Source organism: Ornithorhynchus anatinus, chromosome 8, assembly GCF_004115215.2.
Source record: "Ornithorhynchus anatinus isolate Pmale09 chromosome 8, mOrnAna1.pri.v4, whole genome shotgun sequence".
Lineage (NCBI taxonomy): Eukaryota > Metazoa > Chordata > Mammalia > Monotremata > Ornithorhynchidae > Ornithorhynchus > Ornithorhynchus anatinus.
Window position 1 is genome coordinate 18,393,214 of NC_041735.1, and position 15,564 is coordinate 18,408,777.

At 42.8% G+C, this 15,564-nt stretch overlaps 1 protein-coding gene across 4 annotated transcripts in view; it reads left to right on the plus strand.

Moving 5' to 3' along the window:
- BIRC7 (baculoviral IAP repeat containing 7) overlaps nt 1-13,700 on the plus strand; it is a 32,986-nt gene extending 19,286 nt beyond the window's left edge. Inside the window, exons 1-7 of one of the 4 annotated variants that reach the window (XM_007668733.3) lie at nt 1,153-1,380; nt 5,236-6,063; nt 7,589-7,688; nt 8,501-8,582; nt 8,669-8,714; nt 12,371-12,442; nt 12,757-13,700. In XM_007668733.3, coding sequence (XP_007666923.1) covers nt 5,493-6,063; nt 7,589-7,688; nt 8,501-8,582; nt 8,669-8,714; nt 12,371-12,442; nt 12,757-12,953 — 1,068 coding nt within the window. In that variant the 5' untranslated portion in view covers nt 1,153-1,380; nt 5,236-5,492 and the 3' untranslated portion in view covers nt 12,954-13,700. Of the gene's footprint in view, nt 1-1,152; nt 1,448-5,235; nt 6,064-7,588; nt 7,689-8,500; nt 8,583-8,668; nt 8,715-12,370; nt 12,443-12,756 lie in introns of those variants that run through there. The other 3 variants (XM_007668732.2, XM_007668731.2, XM_029071014.2) reach the window with 3 other exon arrangements.
- The last annotated feature ends 1,864 nt before the right edge of the window (nt 13,701-15,564 follow it).

Sequence of the window (15,564 nt, forward strand, 5' to 3'; positions counted from 1 at the left end):
TACATAACCACATAGAACCTGTATAGTTTTCTCATTTTTCCAAAGCACTTTCCCATTTCTGATCTTATTATATCCTAACCGATCAATTAATCAATGATATCTATTGAACTCTTACTCTGTGCTAAACACTATACTAGGCACTTGGGAGAGAACAATTCAGTAGAACTAATAGATACAGTCTCCTTCTCACAAGGACCTCACAGTCCAGAGGGGGAGACAGACATTAAAATAAATTACTGTTAGGTAAATGGCAGAATATAAAGATATGTACATAAATGTTGTGGGGGTGGAGGTGACTATCAAGTGTATAAGGAATACAGATCCAAATGCATAGGTGACACACAGTGAAATGGAGAAATGAGGACCTAGTTTGGGAAGGCCTCTTGGAGGAGGTATAATTTTAGTAGGGCCGTTAGGTGGGAAAAGAGGTGGTATGTCAGATATTAGGAAGGAGTAAAGTCCAGGATAAAGGGAGAACATGGGCAAGTGGTTGGTGGCAAGACAAATGAGACTGAAGTACTGTGAGTAAGTTGGCATTAGAGGGACTAAGTGTGTGCGTTGGTTTGTAGAATATTGGTGAGGTAAGGTAGGAGGTGGAGAGCTGATTGAGTGCCTTAAAGTTGATAAGGAATGGAGACTAGAACCCAGGACTCCTGTTTTCCACTTTTCTATTAAACCACGCTATCTGCCTTTCAGTGGAAACCAAGATGCTTACTAGTTGGATAATTTCCTAAGCTTGACTGTGTTGTGGCACTTTCTCCTGCTCCAAATCTTTTTCCTTAGTTCTACCTTTAGTAAAAGACCAGAGAACAACAGCTGCCCATTATCTTCTATTTAACTGCTCTTCAAGGATTTAGAGACAGTCCCTGAGCACTCCTTTATTAGCTCTCTCTTCTGACTAAACAAAGACAATTGCCAGGGTTCTTAGGATCAGAACAAGATGAAGTAAGTGTTATGGTCACAAATTTATCATTTCCCCCTGTTAGGCAGTGGCCTGCAACTGAAAGTGCCCCAAAGGGAAGAGAATCAGGAAAGGAAAGGCAATTATGCCATTTCCAGTGAGGAAGAAAAAGGTGAGCCTTGAAGTTATTTCAAGAACTTAACTCTTTCTTGGGTGTGCACATACAAACTGCCCTTTCCCTTTACTCTGCAGAGAGAAAAAATACACAAACCTTAGGAATACTACAAAGTGAAAGTTTGAATGGGAGAAATTACTAGGTCTCGAGGGAAGTGAGACTTTTTGCCTCCAGGTGAATCTTTTAAACAGAAGGAAGCCATCTTCTTGGGTGATTATGCCTTCAGTATTCAGCCAATGAAAAAGTGGAAACAGCTGGACCAACAGCTTTAAAGAAGATTGGTCGAGGCAAGGAGCCTAAGGAGGTTGGTGATAGTCTTCTTTTAGGAAGCAGATAATGGCTATATTTCAGCTTGGAAAGAGGTGAATAAGGTGCTCATGGTTTTTTTTTTTCTGACTTACCTTTCTTCTACATTCATCTCTGAACTTAGGTCATCATTTTTGCTGAGCGGTAATGGGGAGATGCCTTCAGGTTGGAAATGCTACAGATCATGCAAGGCTGTAATGAAGGAATGTTGAGTTATTTGGTTGGGGGTGGATGGTAGGGAGTGAAGCAGGAAAGCAAAGGAGAGGGGTAATGGAATTTATAACTCCCTTAAAATACTCAGGCACTACTTCAATTCTTAGGGATTAGATCAACATTTGGCATTTCATAAAAGCCTTTTGCTTTGTGGGGATGAAATTGAATGAGAGGCTATGTGGGAGGACTGCTGTGTGGGATGGAGATGATGTATGACTAGGTAGTAGAATTTCTTTGGTCACAGTTGAAGAAGTAAAAGTTAAGGTTTAATTCTTAAGTTTAGAATTAGTTTGGAATGCTTGGCACATTTTCCTAACAGCCTTCAGTCCTAGGTACTTGTTTGGCTAATCAGCGGTGCTTAAGGATGTCCTTGTTCTCTTAATGGCAGATCTAAGCGAGGGTGCAGTTTTGGGGATGAAGCCAAGATATAGAAAGGGATGTGACATGCATTCTTGTGGGAGGTTATTGAAGGGATGGAAATGGAAACTGCTTTTCCAATGCTCGTTCAACAGCCTATCCTTTCAGTGTTACTTGTGACAAGCTTATAAATAAATAATCCATCCACTGGCTTAATTTACTTCTGGACACAAATGGCTGAGGCATTAACCTGTAATCTTTCTCTTTATCCTATCTAGATCTAATTTGTCTCTTTCTCCATTTGGTTTTAAGAGGAGCAGCCTGGCCCAGTGGATAGAGCATGGTTCTGAGTCAGAAGGTCATGGGTTCTAATCCAGACTCTGCCACTTATCTGCTTTGTGACCTTGAGTCAGTCACTTCACTTCTCTGGGCCTCAGTAACTTCATCTGTAAAATGGGGACTGAGACTGTGAGCCCCACTTGGGAAGGGACTGTATTTCAACCTGATTTTGCTTATATCCACCCCAGCACTAGTATAGTACCTGGCAATAGTAAATGCTTAACAAATACCACAATTATTATTGAGCTAACTGACAGAATGGGGCTGGAGGCTGTGCAGGCTACCTCTGCTGTGGAGAACGGTTTCTGATTTCTGATTTGGCAGAACTGCTTTAAAACAGAGGACTAGTCACCACACTAGCTTTCCCTAAAGGCAGAGACAACCTTGAACTCTCTCAAATAGATTCAATCCCACTCTCTTTTTGTCACACAATGCCAGATGCCCTTCCTGCAAAGGAGAGGCTGGATTTAAGAGCCGGGTAAAACCAAAGCACTTTGGGGATGTCTTAAAAAGGGAGTTGCTGCAGACTCCAACTTTCTGAGGGTCAGAAATTTCTGATTCAGGTATTCCCTAGGCATGAAGAAAGCAATTGGAGTGGCTATCTACCTTAGGATTTTTCGCTTAGTTTGAGGGATGTATTTACTAGAGCTACAAGTGGAAACAGTTTTTGTTGTTTGTTGTTACAATATTTAAGGCCTTACTATGTACCAGGCACTGTTCTAAGTGCTGGGATAGATACACGCTGATCAGGTTGGGCATAGTCTCTGTCCCTTGAGGGGCTCAAAGTCTTAATCCCCATTTTACAGATGAGAGAATTTAGGCACAGAGACATTAAGTGACTCGCTTAAGGTCACATAACAGACAAATGGCAGAGCTGGGATTAGAACCCAGGCCCTTCTAACTCCCAGCCCTGTGCTTGACTTAGGCCTCCCTGCTTTTTCTGCTCCTCCTTCTTCTATTCCTCTCCTGTTGGGTATTTCATAATCTTATCTCAGACTGTTAATTCTGAATTATTTTTGTATTTCACTTTGTTTATCCCTATCTAGTTTGTGGGCCTCTGGTGGGACTGGCTTAATCTGTTTACTTTGGTGCTTAGCACCGATACAATTAACTACTAATAATGTTTGTATTAAGCACTTACTATGTGCAGAGCACTGTTCTAAGCGCTGGGGTAGATACAGGTAATCAGGTTGTCCCACGTGGGGCTCACAGTCTTCATCCCCATTCATTTTACAGATGAGGTAACTGAGGCACAGAGAAGTGAAGTGACTTGCCCACAGTCACACAGCAGACAAGTGGCAGAGCTTGGATTCGAACCCATGACCTCTGACTCCCAAGCCCATGCTCTTTCCACCAAGCCACGCTGCTTCTCACTACCACTTCACCATTTATCTTACCTTGGTGTCTTACGCTGGGCAACTTTGTCTCTAGTCATACGTTTAGGTATTTAAAAATCTAACCACTTGCATTTGTGGAAGGGGGTGAGAAAGGCATGCTTCTACAGGTCAGGCTGCATCCACAGCCCTGGTGAAAACAGGCCAGACAGGAAACTCTGCCTCAGTGCAGTGAATACTTAGGTGGGATGTGTGATTGACACTAATTCACTTAAAATCATAGAATAAACATGAAAGGCTTTTCTAGTGCTCCTCACTTAGATTACTTTCACCAATCTTTCATTTGCGGCTCTTTGTTTCTCCCCCTCAACAGCATCTGTTCTTTTAGCTATCCATTTCATTGAGGAAGGGTTTCCAGGAACAAAGTATTACCAGACATGAAACCACAGTGAAAGAAGAGCTTGAGGTGCCTTCAGACTGAGAAACTTTGTCGAAGAAGTTGGAGCTCCTAATTGAGTTTGCTGGGCTTATGATTTCCTCTTGCCCAAGAGGCTTTTGTGGCCACTTCTTGAAAATATAACAGGAGGAGACTCCTGCAAGCCCTGTCCTCTAGTCACTCATCCTTCTGAACAGAGCTAAAGTAGATGAGTATGTTAAAGTCAATCTTATTTAAAATCTGAGTAAAACCCTACTAACCTGCAAGCTGTTATCCAAGGTGTTTTCACATGGCTTAGGGTCATAGTGACATCTCATGACAGTGAGCTTGTGCAATGAACTGATCAATAGCTACTCCTCATTTGCAAAGGGAGGAAATGAATTTCCATAGATTGGGGAGGGGAACAAGGAGTCTCACTAGACTGTAAATGCCTTGTGGACAGGAATCATGTCTATTAACTCTGGAGTATTGTTCTTTCCCAGTACAATACAGTGTAGTGCTCTATATACAGTAAGTGCTCAGTAAATACCTTTGAGTGGAAAAGGAGGCACTCTCCTTTTCCTCTGCATAGCTTGGGCTAGGTCCAGTTTTGTGTTGGCCGTGATGCCTAAGAGACAGGATGAAATGTGCCGTGACTTTCCCAAGTAAGCAGACTGGGTGCCGAGAGATGATTCCTGCACTTTCTTCAAGTCTGGTATTGCAGGTTGTCAGCAAACAGCCATGGATGATCCCCAAGTGTCTAATTTAATGTTGAACTCTGGCTACCTGGAACTTCTAATTTAATTAAAAATAAAATAGCAAGCACATGAACAGGCAGACTCCCAGCTTGAGCATCTCTCATGTACCAGGGGGCATGATTCAGGCTGTTGAGTCTTATTCTGTAGAAAACTAATTAGAAACAAGTAACTGATGAGCTGTTTTGACATTGCGCTACAGCTAGGATCCCCACAGGATACATGGCTTCAAAGGGTAGTCAAGGGCCCTTGTTCTTAAGAAGGCTAACTCATTCTTTAGGTTGTAAATAGCACTCCCTTTCAGTTGAATCTGAATCTCTCTAATCTCCTTTTCCCAACCTATCTTGAAGTTAAGTGTATCCTTTTTTGAGGACCCTGTAGCAAACCTGAATTTGCCAGAAGGGTGGCTTTGTTTTGAGCTTTCTCTCTCCTTTCCTCAGAGAACTTCCTGGATTTTTGGAGCCGTGAAAGCAACCACAGCTGCTGCTGAAGTCCTGTGTGACAGGCAGGATTGAAACTCTGGTATTTGATTGGCTACTGCTCCAGCAAAAGAGACTGAATCCAGTCTGTGCACTTTCCAGAAACTTCAGTTGGCTGACCCGTGTGTGTGTGTCGGTAGGGATTTGGACCAGGACTAAGCAGGTTTTTATCCCACTAATCTACCTTATTCAGGAGCCTGGACTAGCAGTCTAGAGACATGTCTTTCTTTATCTCTCAGCATAGAAACCTAGAGGATAACTTAATTTGGGATGAATCAGGCATTCAGGATGATGGAAATCTGGATGTGGCCAAGCCCAGCATGAGAAGTGAAAAGAGAAGGCAGAGAACGTTTCTGCAGTGGCCATCCACTGCCCCTGTTTCAGGCCTGGACCTCGCCAAGGCTGGTTTCTTCTTTGTTGGACCAGGAGACAGTGTAAAGTGTTTTTGTTGTGGTGGGATTCTGAAGAGCTGGGTGCCTGGGGATTCACCAATCTTGGAGCATCAGCGTTTTTTCCCCAACTGTGACTTTGTCCTTGGCAAGAATGTTGGCAACCTTCCCACCTTCCCACCCAGGCAAGCCTCAGACTGTGTGGATGGGCAGATCCTGAGCCAGCTGCAGAGAATTTCTGAGGAGGAAGAGGAGGAAGAGGAGGAGCGTGGGCTGGCCAGGCAGCCCACATACCCGGATATGGAGCCAGAAGAGATGAGAAGGGCAACGTTCCACAACTGGCCACTGAATGCCATGGCGCAGCCAGAACAACTGGCCAGAGCAGGCTTCTTCTATTCAGGTATGAAGCTCTCTTCTTGCCTAGAGTAGCTTTGGCCTCCCAACTCTGGGACCTAGCATGCCTCCTTTTTGGGATTCTCCTTATGAAATTATTTTTTCATTGTTGCTGTGGGTTTAGCCATTTTAGGCATATCGTAGATTAGGGTCAAGATTGATCAATGATATTTATTGAGCACTTTTTTTGCAAAGACCAGCTTTAAGCATTTGTACATTCCAAGCGCTTAAAGTGTTCTGCACATAAGAGCTCAATAAATACGATTGAATGGATTTGGGAAAGATATTAGTATAGGTGGGTTGCACAAACTACTCCATAATATGTTCTAGCTTTTATGAATGAATTCTTACTCTCCCTAGAACAGTTTTGTGCTTGCTTAACTAGTGAGTTTGTACAATTTTAAAAATCAGTGTGATCTTTTGGAAAGAACATGGGCCTGGGAGATCCATATGCCTGTTAGGTAACCTCGGGAAAATCATTTAACTTCTTTCTGCTTTCCTCATCTCAAAAATGAGGATTATTTAACCGTTATCACTCCCCTTTAGACTGCAAGCCCCAGGTAGAACAAGGACTGTGTCTGATCTGATTATCTTGTATTTACTCCAGAGTTAGTAGAGTATTCAGCACTTAACAAATGCTATTACTATTGAAAACATACCCAAACATCAGTGGAAAGAAACAGAGAAATGTTAACATTAAATCTCATTTTTTCCTTGTTATCCATGGGAAATGTGCCTTTTGGCCTTTTTATTTCTCATTCAGTTTTAAATAATCAAACAAAAGACCAAAGCAGGAGTGTGGAAGAGTCCAGAAGAGGGAGAAGCAGTGATTAGAAATCCTTTGCCTTTTCTAATTAATCTAGAAAAATCTCTCAATTGCCTTGCTGTGTCTTCAGATAGATCCCTTCTGAATATAACTATGAAGGTACGGGTTGAAAATCTGCATTTTAGTCAACTCTTTAAGGTTGATCATTGGCAAAGGGCCAAATGTACAGTTCCATGGTCAAATCAAGGTTTTTTTTTGTTTTTTTGCTTTTACCTCTTTGTTTTTTGAGGTTGAATATCACCATGTTGCCAATGCCTCACTGAGGATGAGGGAAGAGGAGCTGATTGAATTGGCATGGCTAAAGGGCTAGCAGACTAGATATTTAACAGGCATAGTTTAGAAGTTAGTGAGCCGACCCCTAAGAGAGCCTTGCAAAGTTTGACTCTGGCTATTTCTCAGATTCTACAAGGAGCAGGTGGGCTAAGCATATTTCCCGGCCTGCTTCACACTGAGGATGCACTGACCTCAAGATGATTGGAGTCAGGGATCCAACCCTTGGTGGGACTCAAGGATCAAATCCCTCACCTTAAATCTGTCTAGAGAAAAGACTTTAATCTGCATGGCCTTTCAGAATAATCTTTTTGACCTTCTGAAGCCTTACTCCACCAGTCTGAGGCTTGTTGCAGATAGGAGCTGGTTATATCCTGGAAATAATCTACCTGTATTTTTGTGCTGGAAACTGATGGGCTTTTGATGTCTCTTTCAGGCCACCGTGATAAGGTGACTTGCTACTACTGTGATGGTGGCTTGAGGAACTGGGAACAAGGGGATGATCCCTGGAGAGAACATGCTAAATGGTTTCCAAGGTAATCTAGGATTTTTCTCACTTTAGGGAAATGACCATCCCAATCTCTGATTTAATTTGCCTCCTTTCCCACCAGGAAAGTTTTCTGGGAAAGGGTCAAATCTCCTCTCTCATCTGCCCATAGCATCCCCCTTTCCAGGCCAATTTGACCTCCTGATATTACATTCTGACAGCCAGATTTAGCCTGGCTGCTGGGAAAGGCACCTACAGTCCCGGGCTTGGAAGAAAGATGGAAAGGAAGGGAGCTAAAAAAAAAAAAAAAAAAAAAAAAAAAGGCAGGTTCTTGGCTATGAATGTCAAAGGACACTTGACTTGGAGGGAGGGATTCCCCAGCCAATTGACAGACTTTTAGTCCAGGAGATAAACTTCTCTCTTCTTTAAGAGCAGCTATAAACCCTCACATGATATAGACTTTGCTCCTGTTGGTCCTTTGCCTCAAGGATGGAGCATCTCCATTAATGGAGGTGTTATTCTAGGTAATTTACAACATAATAATAATGTTGGTATTTGTTAAGTGCTTTCTGTGTGCAAAGCACTGTTCTAAGCATGCCACAAAGCAGCGTGGCTCAGTGGAAAAAGCCGGGGCTTGGGAGTCAGAGGTCATCGGTTCGAATCCCGGCTCTGCTGCTTGTCAGCTGTGTGACTGTGGGCAAGTCACTTCACTTTTCTGTGCCTCAGTTACCTCATCTGGAAAATGGGGATTAACTGTGAGCCCCACATGGGACAACCCCATGACCCTGTATCTCCCCCAGCATTTAGAACAGTGCTCTGCACATAAGTGCTTAACAAATACCATTTTTTTTCACATTTTAGATGTGAGTTCTTGCTTCAAGCCAGAGGAAGGGACTACGTCAACAGCATTTGTGACTTGTATTTCACTCCCATGGAATCCTTGGTAAGCTCAGTTGTCCCTATCCTTTTGGGCCTTGCTGTTTCAATTAATGACATTTTAATGACTTTCTTTTACTATGTCACTTGCAGGGCAGTTCAGGAGAGCTGAATGAACAAGAGTCCACGGTGGCCCAAGGTCAGTTGCTGAACTTCTTCCCTTTGTCCCATCAAACAGGGAAATGGTAGAGGAACCTTATACCTTGAAATAGGTATATTTCCTGAAAACACAAAATGGGCCAAACTGGGATTTTTGGACTCACCAATGGTCCCACACTGGACTGGCCCCTCTGTATGTTAAAGTGACTCCATGTTAGTGTTCATTCAACTGTATTTATTGAGCTCTTACTGTGTGCAGAGTACTATACTAAGCACTTGGGAGAGAATAAACAGACACATTCCCTGCCCACAGTGAGTTTACAGTCTGCACCCTGGTGAAGATGATGGGAGCCCCACAGGTCCTTGGGTCAGGGGTAGCATGCTGCCGGCAGAAGGCGAGGAGGTCATGGTTTGTGGAGCCCACATGCGGTTGTTCACCAGCAGCGGGCATGGTTGCTGTGGCCCAAAGTCAGAAGGAAAGGCAACCCTCCACTCCTGCTGTTCCAGCCCCAATGGCCGGCAGGAGAGCAGTTTCTCTGCTCCCATCAAGTCAGAGAGGAACTGCATTCCCAATCCCCAGCTAGCCTCATGCTTACCAGCAGCCTTAGCCTCCCCTCTCACATTTTAACTTTTTCAAGGGAGTCTGAGGCCCAGACCTCAAGCTTCTGTGAAAACTCCAGTCCAGAGCTCTCAATCTCTCAACTCCCGAATCATATGTACTAGTCTTCTATCCTGAGTGAAGTGGGGAGGGGAAAACATTATTTTGAAATGAATCATATTGGAACAACCATTCTTGTACTTATTGTATTGCAATCATGTTCTGGACTGTTCCACTTGCAACTCAGCAAAGTGACCGAATACTCCGAAGATGGTAAGGTTTTGATGCAAAAAGCTTTCCTTTGGTATAAAGATGCACATGAATAAGGAGTATTCATAACTGAAATATAAGGCTTTTGATGGGAAGGGAGAGTTTTAATGCCTTTTTTTTTTTTTTTATTAAGGTACTTGTTAAGCACTAATTGTGTACCCAGTACTGTACTAAATGCTGAGGTAGAGACAAGTTAACCAGGTTGGATTCAATCCCTGTCCCACACGGGGCTGATGGTCTAAGTAGAAAGGAGTAGAATTAAATCCCCATTTTACAGATGAGGAAATAGAGGCACAGAGAAGTGTGGTGACTTGCCCCAGGTTGCACAGCCGATAAGTGGTAGAGCTGGGATTAGAACCAAGGTCCTCTGACTCCCAGGACCATGTTCTTTTCACTAGGTTACACTGCTTCCTAGGCCTCAAGTCTGTTGAAATTTTTAGACCAAAAAACTGCTTTGTCTTTGGATTTTAGTCCTCTGCTGTGTAGAAACCCATGACTTCCATGTGTTAAAATGGAAGTTTAGGGGAAAAAAAGGGAGAAAATTTCTGGTTTCTAGGAAAAAATGGGCTTCTTCTATAGGGAATGCCGTCTGGTTTAGAAATTTATGATTATGGACTACTAGGGGTGTGAGCTTTTGCTACTTCAGAATTTTAGAAATGATTATTCAGTACTTACAACATTTTAAAAGACAAATTTACCCCATTCTCTCTTCTCCTACTTCAAACTACTGGGTAAGGCCCCACTGAAGTCCTTTTGAGGTCTTTGGTCCTGTGAGCCCCAGTAGGTTTTAATGGCTTCCCTTCTTGGTAAAGTGTCTCTTTACTCTGCTTTGCAGATCAAATGGGCAATCAGGACTGGCCTTATCTGCAGCAGTTCTCCACAGTACAGAATGTCCTGCAGATGGGTTTTGCCCAGAGCTTGGGGGAGAGTTTGGTTCAGAGTAAATATGTGCTGACTGGAGTCCGTTTCACGTCTGTCTCTGACTTGGTTTCTGATCTTTTCCAAGAAGAAGAGAAAAATGCAGAATAGAGTAGAAGTATGTCACTTCCCTTCTCAGTCTTCCTCTTCTCTTCTGCCATCTCCTCCTCCCACCACCATATCTAGGTCCTCCCATTCTGACAAACTGCTCTCCTGAGGAGGAGGATATTTGGATAGGGGCAAGGAGTCTTGGAAATAAAGGCTCCTTTTATATCCCCAATAGCTCAGTAGTGAATTATGGATCTTTGAAATTGTAAAAGGAACAAGCATAGAACCCAAGGCTATGAAATTCCTGCTGTTCCATCCATCCTTCAGACTATGGTGGGGACTGGACTCAACCATGCCAATATACCTTCAGGCTTCAGAGATAAGAGATTCCAGCCTCTTGAAAATACATACATACATTCTGCCTTTGGGGAAAGTTTTTTTCCTCTGTTCAACCTTAGCTTCTCATGACAACTTAAGCTATTCCTCCTTGTTTGGTCCTCAGTAAAAAATGGGGGGAAATGTTGACATTAATATATGGTATCCTCTCTTGTCCAGACTAAAATAACCTAGTTTTAGTCTGTTTCTCCAAAGGGTGCAGAGCCCAAGCATCTATACTGTTGTTGTTCTCTGGACCCTGAAGAGTTGCTTATAAAAATTAGGTCAGTTAGACTCCTGAGTGATAACAGCCAAACCAGCCTGGCATGTAGATTAGAACAGTGCTTGGCACATAGTAAGTACTTAACAAATACCATTATTATGTAGATGATCAGGAGAAGGGTTGCTCTGAGCCAGTGGCTTTGGGAAGTTTAAGAGATGCAGAAGCAGGGCCCAAAACAGCAAGTAGCAAGCACAACCGTCTGGCAAAGAACTACCTCTGTGAACAGTGTCAGTTGCTCATATATTTCTTCAGCTGTACTTGCATATAGGTCAGGACTTCCTAGCCAATAACATCCTCTTCAAATATACTAGCAGCTCCACAGACCATGAGTTGCATAGGACTTTGTAGCCAGGAGGGAGAATTCTGAGTTAGAGGACTCCAGATCAAGAATTCTGAATTAATGAAACCATTCATTAGACAACACCTTGAGGAAATATTAATAGGACAGATGAGAGAAGGAGTTTTGGCCTAGTGGAAAGAGTATAGGCCTTGGAGTCAGGGGACCTTAGTTCTTCTCTTGGCTCTGCCCCTTGCTTGCTGTGGGACCTTGTGCAAGTCACTTCTCTATGCCTCAGTTACCTCATCTGTAAAATGGGGATTAAGAATGTGAGCCCTTTGTGGGGCAGGGTCTATGTCCAAACTGATTATCTTGTATTTGCCTCAGATTAGTACAGTGCTTGGCACATAGTAAGCATTTAATAAATACCATAAGAAAAATAAATTGACCTCCACTTAGTGTTGTTTCTCCAAGGCAAGGAGCTTATGAACAAATAACAGCTGTGGATTCCTAATAAGATACTTGGCATAGAGACCTGTTTGATGTTGAGAGTTCAGTTCATTCAGGGATCACCCACTGTACCAAAGAGGAGTGGAATGAGGGAGTGGGAGTTTGTTGGAGGGCAACAAAGACCAGTGCAAAAGCTTGGGCAAGGATAGCTATCTACCTACTGCTTCTGGTATCTCCAAGGGCCAGGAAGACACTGGCAACAGAGGGAAAGTTATTTCACCTTGCATGGTGTTCTTTTTCAGCAGACCATTACTGGACAGAATGAAGCTGAATATTTTACTTTCTATCAGAACTGTCTCATTCAGAGCCATATGAAATTACTGCTACTTTTTCAAAAGCGTTTGACAATTGCATGTCCTCCATAGCTGTAGAACTGGGTTGTTTAGTTAGGAAAAACAAATTCCTTTCTCTCCACAGGACCTGTTAAGAGTGCCCCTGAGACTCCTGCAGTCAGAATGGAGTCCCAACCTGAGTGCTCAGAAGAAGCAGGTGAGCTGTGACTTACAATCAGGGCAGGGTGCAGTTTTGCAATAGAAAATCACTCTTTCCTATCTCTCTAATGATCCAAATGACCCTGAAGACATTCACTGGTCAGCATGCTAGGAGTTGAGTGAGATCTTGAAAGAAGGAATAAGACTCTTTCCCTTGAAACACACTGGAATAGCAGTAAAAAGGTAAATATGAGTATAGAGTTGACAGGCACCTGGATTTGAGAATTCCCTATTTCCCAGAACTTAACTCTTGTCTAGAGATTGTTCTCTGCCCAGGCATTTCATCTGGCCTTTCCTCTCTCCATTTCCTAGGAAATCTGAGCACAGAAGAGCAGCTGCAGCGCTTGCAAGAAGAGCGAACGTGCAAAGTGTGCATGGACCGCATGGTTTCCATTGTTTTTGTCCCCTGTGGCCACTTGGTAGTCTGCACAGAGTGTGCCCCCAACCTGCAGCACTGCCCTATATGCAGAGCCCTCATACGGGGGAGTGTGAGAACTTTCATGTCTTAATCTTGTAGAGACCAGCAAAGAGCACCTGAGATCTGTTGGTGATGAGTAGGATTCGAGGCCAGGTTTGTTGAACTGCCTTGCCTCCTTCATGCTCCATTAGAAGGGGAATATGGAGCCTTTTTTTATTAATAATAGTATCATCCCCACCTTCTATGAACTTAGTGCCTAGCTAGAAGCATTTTATGGTGTTTTTACTATATTTCTTCAGATCTTCCACTCTCTGCTGAAATTGTGAGGGTGTTCAGGAAAATTCTTTTGGATTCAGTGTTTTAGAACCTGATTTGGTCTCTGAATCTGTACTTCTCTGCTGCTCTTGGGGAGGCTGGGATGAAGTGACAGTCTCTTTCCCATTCTCTTCCAGCCCCGCCCCCTGCAAACCTTCAGAAAGGCAGTGCTAGCTTTACTGCAAACTCCTGGTTTCTGATTCTGTAGAAAGGAGAAACTTTTCCATAGCAACTCCTCCAACTTCCTTTAGCAATTGCAAATTTCAAGATATCACAGTGATTGGAGCAGTATGCCTGAATAAGGCCTCCTACTAAACTAGCTTAATTCCATAAATTAAAAATCTTCAGACTCATCCTGGAGAAGAGAAAATCTCATAAATCTTAAACGACCCAATGGGGAAACTTTTTATTTTATATTTTTTTAGAAGATCATTTAAGGGGAAATGTATGCTTTTGTTTTGCTATGAATAAACTTAAATTTTCTCAATTTTGTAATAAATAATTGTAGTGACATAAACAAATACTTAGTCTCAGACTGACCCTTATGCTGAATGTACTTGTTTTTGAAGTGTGTGTGTGTGTGTGTGTTTAATTTTGCCCTTTAACTCAATGCTGTAGGGACAGTTTAACAAACAAGGAGACTCCCAGACTACAATGTACTGCATCGCATATACGGCAATGCAGAAAAATAAAATCATTTGCCAAAGTAATAATACAATCAGACTTTAAGACCTTGATTTGAGATTCAGTTGAGGGTTGTGATGAATATTAAAAAGAATCTCACTGGAAGGGGATGAGTTTGTCCCAGCTTATATTTTAGAATGAAGTCTTAAGTAAGGAGACGAAGTAACGAGTCCCCAACTCCAATTCACTAAAGTGAGATCAGCAAAAAATTGGGTCGTAATGGCTTTTAGAAGCTAATGCTGAATACAGTCTTTCATCTCACTTCATATCTCTGTCTACCACAGTTCCAAACTAGAAAACTTTTTTCCTAGGTAGCAGGACGCGAAAGTAAAATTAATTGAGCTTATGCCTCTGGCCCTCAATCTAAATCCCCTGACTCTTGAAATTCCTTTGCTGCCTATTATCATTCTTCCTCTTCACCCATCTCCCAAGCTATGGTTGAGTTGCCCCAGCTGTAACAGGGCGTTGAAATGTGTGGCGGTCACAAAATTAATTGTTGAACTTGGCTCTGTGGTTGACAAAACTTCACATTCTTCTCTTCAGCAAGTAGAGGGCAGCATCAACTCATTGATTAGAAATCAACACTGTGGGGCCAAGGGATTGAGCCTTTCAACCAGTCACAAGGTGAGTTGTCATGATACAACATGGGCATGCAAAGTGATGCTATTCACCTTTTTTATTCACAAATGCTCCTAAAAACTCAGTGGGTGCAGCACTTTGGCACAAAGAGGAAATTGGGCAGTTTTCCAATTTGTGATTGAAAAAGAGTAAGGGATGGAGCTTTGACTTGACCCAAAGGGTCTTTTCTGGCTGGTGGCACCTTGGCAGTCAGTCTCCATGACTGCAAGGTGACAGAGTGTTGGTGCTTGCCAATCTAGCAGTGGTATTTATTAAATTCTCATAATGTGCGGAGCGCTGCACTAGACACTTGGGAAAGTACAATAGAGTTGCTAGGCATGATCCCTGCCTTCAAGAAACTTAATTTACTACTCCATCCAAACTTCCCACTGTCCTGGTCTCCCTTCTTCTCCCACCACCTAACTTCTGCTCTCCACCTTGCTAGATTCAGAGAGTAAATAGCAATCCCACTGATTGCCTACCCGGCTGCTTCAGCGCTCTCTCATGAAAACCAAACCGAAAGGGACAAGAAATGATGCAACGCAGAAAACAGGTTTCCAGGAGACCCTGTCTCATTTTTGTAAAGTACTAAGTTACATTTGTATGTTCCTGGTTGCTAATGGGGGGCAGGTTGATTGTCCCCAGTCCTTTTCCAGGGGCAGACGGAAGCAGGAAATCCATAATCCTCTTCTCAGAATACCACAAATAAGCAAGTTCAAAAAGAGGAATGCCTTTTCCTTCTTGTGGAGACAGTTTATAGCACTGAACCATCCATCCTAATCTATTTTGTTCTCTTGAAATAATTTCTTTCACTGTTCTGTCCTCCAATAGAGGAGCGTGAGTGTGTCAGGGTATCTGATGTTATAGATTTCTTTTGTTACCACAGGAAAAGCTAATAGAGCAGCCAAGATGACTAATGCAGCACAGTAGGCTCTCCATGCCATATGCTAGATTAACAGTTAAGTGCTAAGAACTGAACAAAGCCAGCAGAGGACTGACACCTCTGGGTTCCTTCAGAGGATTTTAATGAACTGCTCATTAATTTCACTTGGGCTAAGGATGTTAATGTAAACAGAATCTCTGGA